This window comes from Vulpes lagopus, chromosome 9 (assembly GCF_018345385.1).
Source record: "Vulpes lagopus strain Blue_001 chromosome 9, ASM1834538v1, whole genome shotgun sequence".
Taxonomy (NCBI): domain Eukaryota; kingdom Metazoa; phylum Chordata; class Mammalia; order Carnivora; family Canidae; genus Vulpes; species Vulpes lagopus.
Window position 1 is genome coordinate 25,495,901 of NC_054832.1, and position 18,974 is coordinate 25,514,874.

The 18,974-nt window shown below is 33.3% G+C and overlaps 1 protein-coding gene across 3 annotated transcripts in view; it reads left to right on the forward strand.

The window, feature by feature from the left end:
• The window catches only part of CSMD3 (CUB and Sushi multiple domains 3), a 1,188,176-nt gene that overhangs the window by 782,268 nt on the left and 386,934 nt on the right, over positions 1–18,974 (forward strand). For all 3 annotated transcript variants that reach the window (XM_041769740.1, XM_041769741.1, XM_041769742.1), the window contains 3 exons: positions 74–212; positions 6,372–6,559; positions 9,857–10,045. In XM_041769740.1, the coding sequence (XP_041625674.1) occupies positions 74–212; positions 6,372–6,559; positions 9,857–10,045 (516 nt within the window). The remainder of the gene's footprint in view (positions 1–73; positions 213–6,371; positions 6,560–9,856; positions 10,046–18,974) is intronic.

Here is an 18,974-nt window from a genome sequence, read left to right on the forward strand (position 1 = left end):
GGAACTAATAATAATCTCTGCAATTTGTTCTAAAGCTTCTGTTCTCACTGGTTCTCTGATTTCATTTTCTCAGCTCCGTGTGGTGGCCATTTCTCAGCTCCCAGTGGATTGATTCTCTCACCAGGATGGCCAGGATACTATAAAGACTCTTTGAATTGTGAGTGGGTGATTGAAGCTGAACCTGGACACTCTATCAAAATTACATTTGAAAGGTCTCTACAAATATTTTTCTACCTTTAAAAAAATACATATTATCTAAAAGAGTAGTTGGCATTATCCACTTTATTTACCAAATTTGTGTATCATTTTATTGAAATAGTTGATTACTGCACCAAGAATGCTTCAGACTGCCCCTTTTAACCTTTCAGCCTGCTTTCAAGCTAATTTTCTATTTGTTTAATGCTCTGGCAGGGCTATTGAGATATGCAAGATGGACCTTTTTTGCTTTATATACATATGCTTTATATGCATTTGCTTTATATACATATATACACTACTGAGATATGAACATGTGGCCTTTAACTTAATGAGTTTACTTGTCCTATATTTTAAAGGGCCTGTGTGTCCTGCTTTATTTCAAAAGGCAGAAGTGTCCACCTCAGTGCCCGTCATAACAAGATATCACAAACCAAGTGACTTAACCAGCAGAAATCTATTTGCTCACAGTTCTGGAGGCTGGAAGACTGAGATCAAGGTGTCAAAAGGATTGTATCTTCTGAGGCCTTTGTCCCTGATTTGTCGTTAGCTGTCTTCTCCCTCTGTCTTCACATGGTCTTTCCTCTGTTTACTAATTTCCTCTTCTTGAAAGAATATCAGTCATTTTGGACCACCAATATGATCTCATTTTGCCTTAATTATCTCTTTAAAGAAACTTTCTCCAAGTACAGGCACATTCAGAGGTACTAGGGGCTAGGACTTCACAGAAGAATTTTAGGGGAACACAATTCAGCCCATAACAATGACTTACACATTTTTTAAAAAGTTTATATTTAGAATATTTTGCAGAGTTTTTTGTTGTGGTATTGAAATCATATCCTTTATTCAGTGATACAGCTGTTTTGCCATAGTAATTTTAGTGTAAAGCATATGATTTATTCAAAATAAAATTTTCATCATATAATAATGTCCCATAAATGTGGGAGCTAAATTAACCAAACTTACTACTCAGAATTCTCTTTGGTTTGGAACATATGACATAATAATATTGATCATATCATTTGAATAATTCAAAAAATTATATTAATTCATGCCTATTAGACAAATTTGTTGCATATTTTTAATTTGTTCAATTTAGAGCACAGACTTGAAGAAGGATTAGCATATTTTTCCATCATAATTGATTCATATTTTAAATAAGTTTATCATTATGGGTATTAGTACATAATTTTAGGATTTCCTGTTTTGGACTTAACATTATTTTGTATTAGATGTTATGATGTTAAGGCAATTGAAAATGTGTTTATACTCCCATAGTTTATAACATCTATCACCCGTATATTTCTTATCATGTCATTATTCTTCAATATCTGAATATAAAGGCTTGAACCTCATCTTATATTCAGAGGAAAGTCTGGGCCCTTCTTAAGTTTTCAGAATTCCTGGGGATGCTTTTGTTTACTTCCAGTTCTGAAACTGTGGTCTTAGCATCATCTCATGTGTGAGCTAGGGAGGCTGCCATCCTCCTTCAACTCCTTATGCTTCTCCTTCTTTGTATCACTTTCCTTCCTTCTTACAAAAACCTTAATCCAAGGGATAAAAAAGAGGATTATTGCACTTTCTTAAATTTTTCCTGCAAATCCCTATCTTGGGAACGATTGCATGTATCTTTCCAGGGCCCTCTCTTATCTCAAACTCTTCTCTGGCTCTCGCCTTGTTCACACCCAGGATCTTCAACCCTCCTTCCTCTATTTCCCAGTACTCCCTCCAGTATCTAGCACGGTAAACTTCTTCTGGTAGCTTATTATCCCTACGGATTTAACTCTTGTTTCTATGAGCTTCCAGTGAGTGATGGGGGGCAGGAAAGGGTGTAGATTTTGTTTTTCTTTCCAACACATACAAATAATGATGTTTTTTCCTAACTCAAAGATCAGTGTTTTCCTAAGAATTCACTCTTTCTCCACCTCCCAGCTGACTCAAATGGTAGACAACTTTAAAAATAGGTTATTTTCATTATTTTATATTCAATTTAAAAATACTACATAAGCAGAAAATAATATCACTAGAAAATTAGCTTAAGTTTTATTAACACAAAGTGCATTATTTTATTGAAAAACATCCCCTGGTTTGCTCATGAGAATCACCAACCATAATTAAATAAATAAAAAACAGGGGATATCTCTCAGCTATCTAGAGTTGCCAACTTGAGAAGCAGATTGCAAAGCAGTGCTTATAATTCAGAGCACCACACTTGTGACTTTTGACTTTATTCTGTTTGAAGACAAATTTTCTCTGTCCAACGTCTTTTAACATGCATGTTCTATCCCTCCTGATAGGCCATTACACAGGCCTCTTTGCTGCTTGCCTATCTTGTGTAGATACTTTCAGAATTCTCTAAAGTAAAATTAGTGTTAGTTATATCACCTATATTCTATGTTAAACCATCCCAGACTTATCTTCTTGGTTAAAAAAAAAAAAATCCTCTCAACAATTTTTATAAACTGTAATGCCAGTTAAATAGACAAAAACCCCATTTAATTCTGATAAATATGGTTACCTAGCACTTTTTCTTCTGCCACTTTCTTATTCTCTTATCTGCTTCCTGTGACACAAATCCTTTAAATGAGGCTGTAAGCAAGAGTCACACTGAAAAATGATTTTCAGTGCTAGGGTTTCTGCACAGCAACAATACACAGTTCTGTAGGTCAGCCAGAACTGGCCTGGGGTGAGAAATGATTCCCAGAGTCCAAAGATTTTGTCTTCTTCCCGTGAGCACCACTGAGCAAGACTTGTCAACTGTGCCTCTTTTCTTAATCCCTGTGTCACTCTCTGAAGTAAATTATAAACCTCATAGCTCCTCCACCTCCTTGATAACAATGTATATATGTATATACACACACATATATACACACAAATATATGCACACACATATATATACACACATATCAACATACATCCATATAAAACTATTCCTTGTTAATTAGCTAAAACACTGGAAGAATGGTTTTAAGAACTTTAAGAAATGTTTTAAGAATTTATTGATGTTATTTTCACTGTTTTAGAATAGACAGGGTATAGCTATATCAGTATATTTCTTTTGAATTTTACTTTACATAACTAAAATCAATAAGTCTCGGGATCCCTGGGTGGCGCAGCGGTTTAGCGCCTGTCTTTGGCCCAGGGCGCGATCCTGGAGACCCGGGATCGAATCCCACATCGGGCTCCCGGTGCATGGAGCCTGCTTCTCCCTCTGCCTGTGTCTCTGCCTCTCTCTCTCTCTCTCTCTGTGTGTGACTATCATGAATAAATAAAAAATTAAAAAATAAAATAAAATAAAATAAAATAAAATCAATAAGTCTCAATTCTGAAACAATGTTCTAAACTGAAATATTTGTTTTGGGGGTTGAGTCCTCTATCTACCCTTCTCTCCTACACACACACACACACACACACACACACACACAAGCTCATAAGATTCTTGAATTGGAACTATTTGAAAGGAAAACTATTTAAATACCGTCTTCCATTTCTTCTTTTCTAAAGATCCTCTAAGGGTATGAGATTTTTTGTTAGGGCTATCCATATACCGTGTGCTTTGTCAGAAAATGGGTTCCTTTAAAATAATCCACATCTTAAACAGCCATCACACAGTTAGGAGTAGTTCAGTTGGGATGCAGTGAACAAGGGACTTCATCAAGTTAAAAAAATAAATGAGAGGTTTATCAGTTAGATTAGAGGTATCAAATAGTCATCTTGAAGTCAGAAATATGTACATTTATCACTTCCTTGTTTACTGACCCTATAATATCTTGGCGCTTCATTTCCTGTGTAAGATTGTTTTAAGAAACAAGATATCCTCGCTGAAGTAGTAAGAATTATGTCTTGAAAAAAACTAATTCCCTTCTGATTTCCTACCAAGCTATTGTAAGGACACTGGTTGCCAGCTCTTCAATAGTTTCTGTCATTGTGAGAATACTTTTTAGAGAGTTTGGCTCCAAATAATGAATTGTGTTTATTACTGAGTTATGTCCTTTGTTTTCTAATACCCAGGAATAATTTAAATTAATTTGGTTAAAATGAAATTTTAAATAAATACTATAACTAAGATGATGACATAGCTATTTTCATATATTCTCAAATATAACAATTGACTAGATTTAATCTATGGGGAGAGGAAAAAAAACTAAATAACATTACAAATATATAAGCCACTGTTTGGCTCCTTGAAATTGTCTCAAATAAATTAAGTCAATGAAATCTTAAGAAATTGAATTTCCTATCAAACACAAAGCAACATAATAATGCCAAGGAACATATGTGTTTTTTTAGCTGTTTATCTCTTAACATAACCAGTTTACAAGTCTTATTTTCAGATCTGCAGAAAAATTTTGCTTTGTTTCTTCCAACAGTTTCTAAACTTTCTTAATGTTTGGCAGCTTCTAAATGAACTGATTTACTATTAATCATCCTACGCCCATCTTTCTATTTCTTTTTCTGTCCTTAACTCCTAGATCATACCTATCAGTATCACTTCCAGACAATAACTCTTTTAACTTTATTTCAGCTTGGTCAGAATGGCTTTGGATTGCATCAAGAATATTTTTAAAAGACAACAGAAATTGAGTAAGATTAGGTTCAATTTCATTTTTAACACCATATAGTGGTTCCATAACATTTGTTTATGATAAACAATAAATTTAATGTCATAAACAAATGAATACTAGATTGAGGCAATTAATGAGAAATGTATACAACTATCTTGAAACATAAAATGAAAGAATTTCAAATTATTGTGTAAACCTAATTCATTTCCCTTGTTATTGTAATATATTTTTATGGTTCCTTAGGGCAAATCTGTGTTGATTTTCTTTTTAAGGATCCACTCCTACTGAACAGTGTTCTCTATATCACCAGTTAATGTTGCTATTCTATTAAGAATTGTCTCTCTATGTTTCAATTCAAAGTAATCTCTGACTCTTCTGTGCATTTTAATTTGGTTATTATCAGCTGACTAGCTATCGAAGTGAAACTCCAATTTTAATACTACAATACACAGACTACAAAACAACCAAATAATGGACTCGTAATATACTATTGTCTGATCATTTACTTAAAAGACATAATGTGTTCCTATACATTTTCTATTCTAAATCGTGTTATTGGAAAAGTTATTTTTAGACCAATGCAATATATTCCATATTGCAAAATAAAAACTAAGATAAACTTATGAAATTCACTTATTTTACTAATATATTGCTTAACAGGGTGTAAAAGTGGTACAGATTGAAAAATATTTCAGCTGCACTTCTTAAATAGCATTTAAAATGCTATTTTTTATAATATTTTATGCATGTTAAAAGTAGCTCTGTGTTGATTACAATTTATAAAAATTACATCTTTTATAAGAATTGAAAACATTAGCAGTAACTACCACCAAAAATCTAAAAATAAAACCGACCAGTATAGTATAGCATACGATAGTGGTTAAGGAGCAACAGAGAGACTTGGATTTAAACTATTTAAGTTCTGCAGGCCTCAATTTTCTTACCTGCAAAATGAGTATAATAATAGGAGCTAATTTACAGGGTTAGGTGAAGTTTGGATAAATGAATGTAGATAAACTATTTAACAGAGCCTCAAGCACTTAGTAAACATCAACTACATAATCATTATTATCATTAATAATAATTATGACCACTGTTTTGAAATAATAACTACATAGAATTTCTAATGACCGAAATAGATTTGTCAAAAAAAAAAAAAGCACCGCTACATAGAGAAGAAGTGAGATTTGAAATATATATAGAATTAGGATGAGAATCTGATTAACTGGTTGAAGATAAATATGAATCATATACTTTTCCATAAATTGAAGAAGTTAAAAGAAAGGTGACTCCCAAAAAATGCATGGTTAATGGAAAGGCCACTTATTTAGTGATGATATTTCATAATATTTGAAAGAAATCTTAGTTCTGAACAACAAATACATACACATACCTCTTTAATGATAACTTTCCATAGGAATAAGAGCTTACAATTTAGGTATTTGCACATAATGAGGTCTTAAATGATATATATGATATTAGATAAGCTAAAGAAAAATTACAATATAAAAATGGTAAAATGTTTAGTCATTTAAATAACAATTTAAATTGTTATTTTCCTTATAGTGTTATTCTAACAAATATATTTTCACATGTGTCTCTTAATCTTAGATTTCAGACTGAACTGAATTATGATGTTCTGGAAGTCCATGATGGGCCAAATCTTCTGTCACCCTTGCTTGGATCTTACAATGGTACCCAAGTGCCCCAGTTTCTATTCAGTAGCAGTAATTTTATATACCTTCTATTTACGACAGACAACAGCCGTTCTAATAATGGTTTCAAGATTCACTATGAAAGTAAGTAAAATATTCTTTGATTTCCCTATTCCATCTTTCCTACATTTGGTATTACCATTGTATCATTAATAGAACTACAAATTTACTAATAAAATAAAATTAAATCTTCCTTGACTGATGATAATGCTAATACTTCACAAAGTATGTGTTTTAGTAAATTCTGCAGAAGATTTTTCAGCAATACCTATGTAACAACATTATAAAAGGAAATGTCAGAAGTATGAGATAACAAATTTCAAATGATGAGTTCAGGTACTAGTTATTTGTGCACAATTCTGAAAAGCCAATAATAGTAAATATCAATCTAAGATGTATATGAACATTGACAAATTCCTTTAGCATACACTTCATAAAGTCATTCTTTTATATTTTACTCACATTAGTTGCACACATTTTTCCATTTAGAATACTCAATTTTATTATTCTGTGTAAAATATTGAAAATTATGGTAAGTTTGAAAAGTAAAGTACATACATATATGTCCAAATATGACTAACATAGCTGATCAAAGGCTACATATTAAAACAAGCTGTAATTCACTCACAATGTTGCAATCAACATATAATAATCCCACTTAGAAGTTTACAGTTTTATTTTAAAAAATCTAAAATACATATGATATTTAAAAATAATTTGATTCTAGTATATACATAGAAACAAGATTTTTACTTTATAAACACTTGTTATATTTATATGTGTATGAGTGTATTGCATATGATGTATACATATACGTGTGCTCACTTGCGTCTTGACATACATTGCCATGTATCTTTGTGTGAAAAGCAGTTTTGGTGGAATGGATCTAATAGCACATTTAAGAAGGTTACTGCAAGGTATTTTATATCAGGTACAGATAGGTATTCTATTTTTTATATTCAAATCTCCTATACCCCTTGTCCCCTCAAGAAAAATTTCTGCATTTGAAATATATAACTTTATATTCCATTTGGATGTCTCTTTTCAGGAGCTCTGGTCAATGGGATTATGGGATTTTAAAACCATAATCAATATCTACTCATTACTTTTTTTAAAGATCGTATCATCCATAATATTGTTTAATTATATTAACTTCTCTTTTTATTTAGAGCTTTATGGCATGGAAAAATATTTTCTTAATATTATTGTAAAATGTAACAAGAGGCTTGACTCATACTTGGGAATTCAGATGAATTGAAGGGCCTTAACTGAGATTTTAGTTTAATATGTTTGTGTTAAAATGGAGTCAGAGTAGCATCATTTTTTGCATCTATTTCAAAATTAATTCTTCTTAGCAATTAATTTTTATCAATGTGTTACAAATGGGCAGGCCCTTTTCCTTTAATCCATTGCAGTATCCTATTCCTAACAAATCTTATTCAATCCCACTCCAGCCAAGCCGTGTGATTTTATCATGTGTCAGACATAGGACAATTTTAAGAACTAAATAAAACCACACATGCAATGTGTTATTATAAGAGTTAGCATGCAGTAAGTAACCAATGAATGATAGCTCTTATATTTTTTCTTTGAAAACTTACTGAGTGAGAAATTAAAATGAGAAGTCAAGCTCAAATGTATCGTTTTTATAAAAGAAATTATTCACCGACACTCATTAAAGACAGTGGAACAGACTACTACAGTGGGGTTTCCTCTAAGGGGAGAGACATTGAGCTCAACTCTGACTACAAGTGGGACTTTATACTTAAGTGGCAGGGTAGGGAGAATCAGTGGGAGAGAACGTGCCAAGATGAGCGGACCATTAGCGGTGAACGGAATCTGGCTAAACCCACCAGACAGGATTTCTGCTGAAGGCAGGTCAGACTGAAGAAGGTATTGAGGGTGGGGAAAAAGGAATTTGATCAGACATCAAGACAGGAAGATTTTCAGTAAACTGACCCATCAGGATTGCTGCTAAAACTGAACTAAATGGATCACAGGTGAGGCCTAGTCAAAAGGATTCAGAGCATCCAGACGACGCTATGGTCAAGGCAGAGTGTCTTTGTCACAGTCAGCAAGTTTGTCACCCATAGGCTCTTAATACCATAACTGAACTTACGAAGCTAGTGACTAAAAGGCAGAGTGGAGACTGAGAGCTAGAGAGGCAGAGGTTGATCAAAGATGCATTGGATGTTGGTTTGGGTCAAATCTGGCCTGAAGGCAGTAATGTTCTGCTCAAATTAGTTTATAAGAGATCACTTCTCATTTTTATTCTATTTAATATCGTGGTTTAATTACTACTGTGAAACAATCTCTAACATCATAAGCCCTTTCTTTTCAGGAATACAAACAGGCAAAGACCTTTTTTGTTGTTTTTGCTACTTAGTAAGTTCCCCAGCTGATGGTAACCAAACTCTTTTCAAATCAACCATTCACAAACCCCAAAATCAGTAGAATGAAATTTTAATTATTACACTTAATAAAACTTTAAAACGTATTTGGTATTTGGTGAATTTCTATTTTTTAGATTAAATTCATTTAAAATTTTCTATTTTTCTAGAAGACCAAAACGTGATGAGAAGGATTATTTGTAGTGCTACCACTGCGTGCACTCCAGATTTTCATGGTATTCCTTTGCCAGGGCACTATTTACCTGGCTCAACTTTCTCTGAAAACAAGGAGATTGCAAAAACTATACCAATAACATAATATTTATAGTTCTCAAAACACACTAAAAATAATAGTAACAACATGGACTAGAATTTAGGAATATAACCCATTTTCTGTTTCAGTATAATTTCCCTTCCTTGACAAGTAGCCACCAAAGCAGTTGTACTGCTTTATTTAGAAAGGTACAGTGTTTGTACTTTCATATATCACTAATATTTATATCTATGTATTTTTTAAAGATTTATTTATTTATTTGAGAGAGAATGAGAGCAGGGGGAGGGGCAGAGGGAGAGACAGAAAGAGAGAATACCAAGAAGACTCCCCATTGAACGTAGAGCCTGACATGGGGCTTAATCCCAGGACTCTAAGATCATGACCTGAGCTGAAGTTAAGAGTTGGCCACTTAACCAACTCAGCCACTCCGGCAACCATATATATAGATTATATATATATAATTTAAATAATATAAAGTTTGATAATTATACATTTTCATTAGGTTCTTATATAACTAAATGATCTGAATGTGGGCTTTGCAGGTAGGAAATGTCAAAACAAATTTGTTAAACAATTACAGGTTGTTTAAATAAAGCTATGAGCATGGTAATTTATTTGTGAAAATCATAACTCACAATTGATTGAAGAAATAGGAATAGATTTTAGCAAATCTGAATCCATCACACTTACTCTTTGTCTATTCCCTTTGTTTCCTAGGTGTTACAGTGAACACTTATTCTTGCTTGGACCCTGGCATTCCTGTACATGGCCGTCGCTACGGTCATGATTTCTCCATAGGTTCTACTGTTTCATTTAGTTGTGACCCAGGATATAGGCTAAGCCATGAAGAGCCTCTTCTATGTGAAAAAAACCACTGGTGGAGTCATCCACTTCCAACCTGTGATGGTAAGAATTAATTCAACATTCCAAATAAGCTGATTTATAAACCAAAATAAATCAATATAGTATTTATGAATTGTGAGGCTTTATACAGCTATAAATATTTCATATTTTAAAAGATTATCTTGAATTTTGGTAATTTTGTTATCAGACCATGAATTTAACAAAATTAAAAATGCGTTATATGTCAACAATACTTTGAAAAGAAAAAAAAAAGAATAAATACTGATAACCAGCCCAACTTACCCTATGCCTAAAGATGGTATATATATTTTCAAAATGTGCTGATGTAACCATTTTAAGTACATATTGTGTGCTTGGACCTTTGACAAAATAGTATTGAAAATGTCAAATTGGTATCAATGAATTCACTGAAAGGATAGAACATTACCTACTACCTTGCAAGGCAAAATGCACCAGTCCAAATTCCACCTAGTTACACAGCACTATGACAACATATCCAGACTGCTCTGTGGTGGAAATTCTTGGTTATGATGAATATTTTACCAGTGTCCTTACCTCTACTTTCTTTCTATAGAGAATAAGTCAGAAATTCTTCATTTTTGTGCAAATACAGTAAAAGAAACTGCTTCTATAAGTTTAAGAAGTGTTTTCATACTTGTTTTATCAAAAAACATACACATTGTAAATCTATGCACTGTTTGATGCTGGGCTTTAATTTTTATTTATAACACTATTTCCAAGTTCTGTACGTATTCTTGTTCAAAGGGGAAGATTGCATTCGTCATTTTATGATCACATTTTCAAGTGACATCACCTTTTGTAACAGCTTCAGGCCAATTTGTTTTTATCACAAGATTTAGGAATCATCAGCACATCTTCCTTGCATTTGGTACAATACTAGTTATAATAGCATTCTTGTGATTGTAAGTCCAGAATCCCAATTGTAACTAGTTTTAAAAAAATAAAAGCAGAATTTGTAGTTTATTCAAATCTTAGAAAAAGCAGGGGTAGTATACTTTTCATAGCTAATTATAAACATGAATTCAAAAGCTCTATCCATTTTCTACCTGAGCTTTGCTTGTGTCTTTTGCTTTGTGTCTTGACATAATTCTCTTTAATTGCAGCCCAGCTTTTTCTCCATGGGTATTTAGCCATGGAGAACACACTCACAGGAACACGCAGACTTACAGTCTCATATTTTCAGGATCAGACAAGAATGAGTGTTCTTCCATGATCCAATTAGAAAAATCCCAGGAAAGGTCACTGATTAGTCCCTACCTGAACCAGTTACTGTGGTAAAGGAATAGAAGAGAAGGACTCATTACAACTAACCTCATCAAGGTCATGTGTTTATCCATTTCTATGGTTGAGACAAAAATGAATGGTTGAATTTAACAAAAATGGTTGAGACAAAAGATAATGGTGTAAAGGTACTATGTTTGCAGAACCCTGGTAAGGTCATATGGTGGGCATGAGTAAGTTCACCAAGATAAAAAAGTATGGAGGTAATGTCAGAAGGAGCATCAGGATAAAAATAATTTCAAGTATACCAGCATGCTTAGATTTTATTAATAATAAAAATGAATAGATCTAGTTTTCCTGAGAGCAACCCAGGTCTTCATTATCTCTTGCCAGTACAACTGCAATCAACCTTATATCCAGTCAACTTTTTCAATCTTACTTCCATCCTCCACACTGGGGTTATTTTATATTATACCTCATGTCAAAAACACTTAATGGCTTTCTGTTACCTAGAGATGAAAGTTCAAATTACTAATCATGGAATTCATGATCCTTAACCATGTGGACTCTGTCCTTTCCAGTTCTTTCTGTTCCCTTCCTGTATCCTTACAAGGCATCATTTTTTTGAAAGATCAGATCATGTCCCTTTGAACTTCCATCTTAATCTATCCTCTTTTATATTATCATTTCATTCTGAGGATAACTGGACAAGGGCTGAATTTATTCCTTTTTTTCCACATGTCTGAGGTTTATATAAAGCAGCTACTTAATTTTTCATTGACTTGAACTGAACTCAACTATCCATCACCTGGTAACGTGATTTGATTAGGCTGTTTCTCTAAGCTACACTTTTTCCCCAGAGGAAACTATTCTACATTTCCTAGGATAAAAAGAAGAAAAGTGAATAAACTGTATTTCTTTCCCTCATCCAAGAAAGTAATCTTGATTGGCCTCGTTTGCCTGGATACTCAAGGTCCAGCATGCTTCATTCTCACATAGATCAACTCTTGTGGTGTCTTCACAACCCATAATAAATGATTTGCAAAGCAAACTAGATAATAATGTTTGGTGATTATAGTTATAACAGCTAACATTTAATGACAGTTTACTATTTACTGGTACTGCTACAGGTGCTATATATATATATATATATATATATATATATATATATATATATCACAAACGTATACACACATATATATGCATACATATATACATGTATATATAGTTTATATACAAAAACTTTATATATGAGTTTGTTTTCAAAATAATTCTCTATCAGTTGAGTGCTATTATGATCACCACTTAACAGATGAGAAAAGTAAGGCAAATAAAGATTAAGTATTCTGCCCCGTGTCAGGCAGAGTGGGGATTAAAACTCAGGCAGCCTAGATCCATATCCTATACCTAAGTCCACTATTATACTGCCCCTACCCACATTCTCCACAATGATAAAATAGTAAAATTATTTAAAATGAAAGTACAATTATATATTTGGCATTCTTTCCTCAGTGCTGCCACATGTTTAAAAATTTTGTGTAGCTGTTTAAATAGTTGATGGGTACTCTGTACTAGTTAGAATGTGACAAAAAGATAATACAGTATCCTTTTTGCTATCCATTCAGTCAGATGGAAAGAGTACTTTGAATTCATTTCTCTTTTCTGTATATTCAGGTTTCTGAGTAAAGACTGGTTGTTTTTAAATCCATCTTGTTTCATTTTTGACCAAGGAAACTTGAACTTCAAGTCAGAAATGGTTCGGTTAAAAAAAAAAAAAAAAAAAAAAAAGAAAGAAATGGTTCGGTTAGATTCTGTGCTATTTACTGAATTTGATATCTTATCTTTTTTTTTTCTTTTTAAAAAAGATTTTATTTATTTATTTATTTATTTTCAGAGAAAGTAAGAGAGCCTGTGAGTGGGGGGAGGGGCAGAGGGAGAGAGAGAAACTTAAGCAGACTCCTCACTAAACACGGAGCCTAACTGGGAACTCAGTCTCATGACCCATGAGATCATGACCTGAGCCAAAACCAAGAGTCGAACACTTAGCCAACTGAGCCACCTAAGGACTCCTGACACTCTGTCTTTTGCTACAAAGTTACAACTGTCAATCAACTCATATTTTTCTTTATAGTATTTTCCACTCCTAAATAGCTTTATATATTTACTGTTCACTTTCTACAAGAATGTCAGTTCCATATGGCAGGAACTTTGTTACGTTTATTATTATGTCCTCGGTGCCAAGAGTAGCTCCTGTCACACAGTTGGTACTCAAAAAATTTGTGTTGATTAAAAAAATGAATGAAATATACTTGTCAGACTTTTCGGAATACTTCCAATGTTTTTATTCTGCATATATATTTTCTTGTCCTTACCCTTTATTCATCTTTTTATTTCCCTTGCACTAGAAAGCTGCAGACCTCCCTTCACCTGTATCAAAATCTTAGTCAATTTTCAGTGATGCCTGGGTGACTCAGAGGTTGAGCATCTGCCTTCGGCCCAGGGCGTGATCCTGGCGTCTGAGGATCCAGTCCCATATTGGGCTTCCTGCATGGAGCCTGCTTCTCCCTCTGTGTTTGTCTCTGCCTCTCTCTGTATGTTTCCCATGAATAAATAAATAAAATCTAAAAAAAATCTTAGTCAATTTTTAAAAGTCATTGACTTATTATTCTTTACCTGGAAAATATATCTGAGCAAAATCTCAACTTTTCTTAGACCCTGTAGTTCTTTGCTTTTTATGGGATTTTTTTGATAACTTATAACCACCTTTTGATTCACTAAATCAATATTTATTAATTTTACTGTGTAGCCATGAAAGAAATATTGTTGAACATGAAAAAAAAACCACTGTCTATATTCTCCTTGAGCTAATGGAGTAGGAAATAGTTATACTCATTTTCTTATTTTCCTTATTATATTCTTGAAGTCAAGAACCATATGTTCTTCTTGTTTCTTTAACATAAATATTTAAAAGACATCTTCTGACCCATCAGAGATTCTATCAAAACATACACACACTTTTTATTAGCTGCTTATTGGATCTAACTATTGAATATCTCTATAGTGTTTTTCATAGAACTGAGATTTGAATGGCTCTAGAGAAGGTCAGATAAGAAAAGCTAGGATAGCATTCTACTTTGGCCAGAAAGTGTCAAGAGTAGTGTGTAGGTCAAAGTTCACACCTAAGTGATGTTGTCTATGTACTGAGAACATAAGGTTGTTGTGAGTACTAGGAGTAAATTTGAAGTCATATGGTTGTTACGACTCAACCCTTTAAGAACTAGACATTGTTAATTAAGATAGCTACCCTATTTGATAGATAGTTGGGTGGGCCATATGTTCTGAATTGCCTAAGACAAGCCCTGTTTTCACCTTTTGTCTGGCACTCTAAGTTCACCCTAAAATTATTCCATTTTGTTTGATAAACAATATAGCCATTTTATGGGGGATGGTACAATTAGTCCAGGATCATTAGTTGCAGAGCCCAAAGTCAAAATGAATGTATTTAAACTCATAATTTCCTCATTTCTTCCATATTACTAGAAGATTTGAGCATATAGACTAACCTAGCAAAAGAGTACATGGATTGATGTTTAAGATCCAAGGGTTCAAGATAAGCAAGCATGCATGGGACTTAAGTATAGTTTCTCATTTGGGTTTACAATTCAAATTGAGGATACCTGGAAATAGAAGAAAACAAGTTTGAAATTAAAAACAAACAAAAGGGATCTCTGGGTGGCGCAGCGGTTTGGCGCCTGCCTTTGGCCCAGGGCACGATCCTGGAGACCCGGGATCGAGTCCCACGTCGGGCTCCCGGTGCATGGAGCCTGCTTCTCCCTCTGCCTGTGTCTCTGCCTCTCTCTCTCTCTCTGTGACTATCATAAATAAATAAAAATTAAAAAATATCATTGTATTAAAAAAAAACAAACAAAAAATCATAATGAGATTTGTAATAGATGGCTATATCTGTGCTCCATTGCAATACTCAAAATGTTTTATGCATCCTGGTCTAGAAATTGTCTGTTACAGTTATAGACAGTTGAGTGCTTGCCAGGTGTTTATCACTACAAAGAGCAAGGTATAATTTTATAAGTCTGGGCAATAACATTCAAGGGCTTGGCTTTTTAGGAACTTTACTATTTTAAAACTCTAATTGATACTTACATGACAAGTAGTGATCATATATGGCAAAATCATGGTATATTTGACTAATTTGCCCACAACTCATAATTTTGGCTATTGTTGTGATTTTGCTGTGCCACTCATCTCTGTCCTTCTATATGCTTTTCTTTGCCAGATGTTTGCTCTAACATAAAGTAACTGGCTATTTCATATACGTTTCATCACTCCCTAATTTCTCTGCAGTGTTTCACTTGATACACAATTTGTCTATCTCCCATTCACAAGAACATATAAACCTATTACATCTGTTACAAAAGTGTTTGCATCCCTAAAGACATATGGCATCCATTAGCAAGGTTGTTGGGATAAATTAGAATTTCTTCAGAAGAGGTGATATACAAAAAAAAAATAAAAGAAAAAGGACAGGAGATCCATGGCATCCTTTTTAGACTCTCATTCTCACAAAGTTTACTGTACAAATGAGTCCCTTGAACTGAATTTTTAAAAAAATATTCTCAGAGAAATATTCTTAGTCTGTATACTACATTTTTACAGTATATTTGAGTTCCATTTTCTATCTTAAAGTAAAAAAAATGACATATAAAATTTACCTCCTTTATTCATTTTAATATTTTAGTCTTCTATGACTGATTCTAGTAGGCTGATTTTCCCTTATGCTTTCTTAGCATTCTAATGGGAAGGGAACTTTAGGTAAGTAGACATCATCAGATTGGTAGAATATTCAGTAATAAATTAACCACTTATAAAATTAATCAAATTCAAATCTGCATTAGCATTTATCACTATGCATTATACCAATGCACGTGTAGTTAATTTCTTGTGATTGTTCAAAAAGCCAATAATATAAAGCAAATACAGTTCCAAATATTTGCAATGTAAAATAATCTCATTTAGAAAGATGAAGGATTTCATTAGGTTGATGAAAATGATGCTGTGGCTGCTGATGATGGAAGACTGTTTCAATTACAGACAAAGCCATTGACAAATGAGAATTTGTAAGATATAAATCAATTAAAGGCAAGAATACTGATGCATTTAAGTATTAGGTGTTTTAAAAAGACAATGATTCAAATACAAAAGGATTAAAGGAATCTCTGAGAAAATTAATGATATTCTTGATTTTTTTTAAAGATTTTATTTATGCATTTTGAGAGAGAGTGAGCAAGAGTGTGTGAATGGGGGTGGGGAGACATGGAAGGCAGAGGCAGAAAGAGAAAGAGACTCTCAAGCAGACTCCATGCCCAGCACAGAGTCTGAAGTGAGGATGGTGACTGGATCTCACAACCCTGAGATCATGACTTGAGCCAAAATCAAGTTGGTCACCCACTGACTGAGCCACCCACGTGCCTTATCTCCTCGGATAATTTTTATATAGATTTGATGTTTGCAGGGGAATGCAAAAAGTAAACATAAGTGAAGGATGTCATAGCTTGCTATATACACATATATATTTTTTGTAGAAAAAATAGCTTGTAAAAAACAAAATCAACACTCGATTTAAGAGTCAGCATAAGATCACAGACTCTGGAACTAGACTCCTAGAATTCCCTCCATACTTGCCTTTTCATTTGTAAACTGAATACTTACAGTACTTATCTCTTTGGGTTGTTAGGGGGTTGAGTTAATAAAAATTAGTCTTCTGGATAGTGCCTATCATGTTGTAAGTTCAGTATGAGTGATTGTTTTGCTTTTGCTACAAAGTAGTGAGTAGACAAAATTTTACCCTACATTTTATGAAGGTATAAAATACACATATTTTCATATTTTTAGTTTCATCTTTCAAATAAAGTACCTAAATCACACTCTTTCCCCATAATTTACTATGAAATTCTATCTTCAAATCAGTTCCTTTCAAGGCCTTTATCTACGACTAATATTCTAAAATAACAGAAACTTCCACTGTGTCATAAAAATGCACTCTATCACCTGCTTATAATCAAAGTCTCAATATACATGTTCACTACTAGTATGTTAGTTATTGATCATTCTTACTAAATATTTTAAAGTGTTCATGGTTACTTAACTTTATTAATTTACAGAATGTGTCCTTAATGTCCTGCCTTCAACACAGATGTGGTAGGTATAGTTGGCAGACAGAAAATTCTCAAGAAATTCTCCAAGTAGAGAAAGATTTGACAAAGCAGATTTATTCAGAAGAATGCTGACGTGTAGAAGAGTTTTCCCCCTACAAGTTCTTTTTTTTAATTGCAATGATTTTATTCTCTGTTTGTTTAGCTTTAGTTTATTTCAAATAAGACATAGTGTTTTTATTATTAAGCATGCATATGTATGTGTCTTCCATGCTCTCTATCCTATACACACAGTGGTTACACACATGCATGCATAGGGGCACATGTCTGATGCACTGAATACAAATTTCACATCTTTCTTTTCTGTATTTAACTAATTAATTTGACTCACTTAATTTTGACTCTTCTGTTCACTGAGTTTTACTCTAGCTGTATGTAATATAGTCCTTTCAAATGGTAAAGCATCTTCACGCATCACATTTCACTCAACAAATTCATACTATTTTGTATTTTTTTTGTGTGTGTGACTCTCATAATGGAGAATAAAATAAAACAGAGTGTATTGGGAATAGATTGACATATGTAAAAATAGTCTAACAAAAAATACAGTACTGTGTCAAGTAGAATGCGTTACAAGGGAAATAAAAGCAGGTCAACTTAGCACCACCATTATCAGCAAGATACAGTAGAAATGGTATACCTAACTCTTAAATGATCACAAAAACACAATGAGACTTTTTTAAAAATTGAAAGGAAATTTGAGAGGTTCAGTAATAATAGTTGCCAGTGAAAGCCCATGCGGAATCTAAATAGAAGCCTAAAGTAGCAAACCATGCATATTATTCCAATGTATTGGTAATAAATGAGATTGGAAGCATGGATTTATTTTAGCCTTAGGGAGGCTATCTATAAGTACCTAGAGAGGTACTTGTAAAGGACCTGCCTTTACTCCTTGGTGGAGTAAAAGAAATAGCAAAGGGAGAAGTGGATTTTAATTTTGTATACATATGTAAATGTTCCGTGTGTGTGTGTGTGTGTGTGTGTGTGTGTGTGTGTGATGTTGAAAACTGTGTGTGTGTGTGTGTGAGTTCAAGCCTGCATGCTTAGATACTTACAGGAATTGCAGACAATGTATTTCTAGTCAGGTCAGTATAGAATAGTAACCAGATTGCCTTGACTCTTCTCAACACCGTTACTTGAAAGAAATCATGGAAAAGCATAAGGCCAAGTCTCACCTTTCTGTGTTCCAGGGAAGTTGCTTAAGCAAGGATCAGAGCAGACAAGACCATATGTTGCATTCACAGTTCTTATTACCTTCGCCATGAGAGCTGACATCTCCACATGGAGTAGAATAAGGAGTCCATACCTTTCTGTTTCCATTACAATATACATTCTTACTTGGCTATATCTTTGTCTCCTTTAATTTTTAATGCTGATAAAATTATCTGGTATAGCATAACCACTGATGGTTGTTGAATGTGATAGAAGACATTTTAAACTATGATTTGTTCTTAAAAAATGAACATTGAATCAAATTTAAATTTATTTGACCTACATTA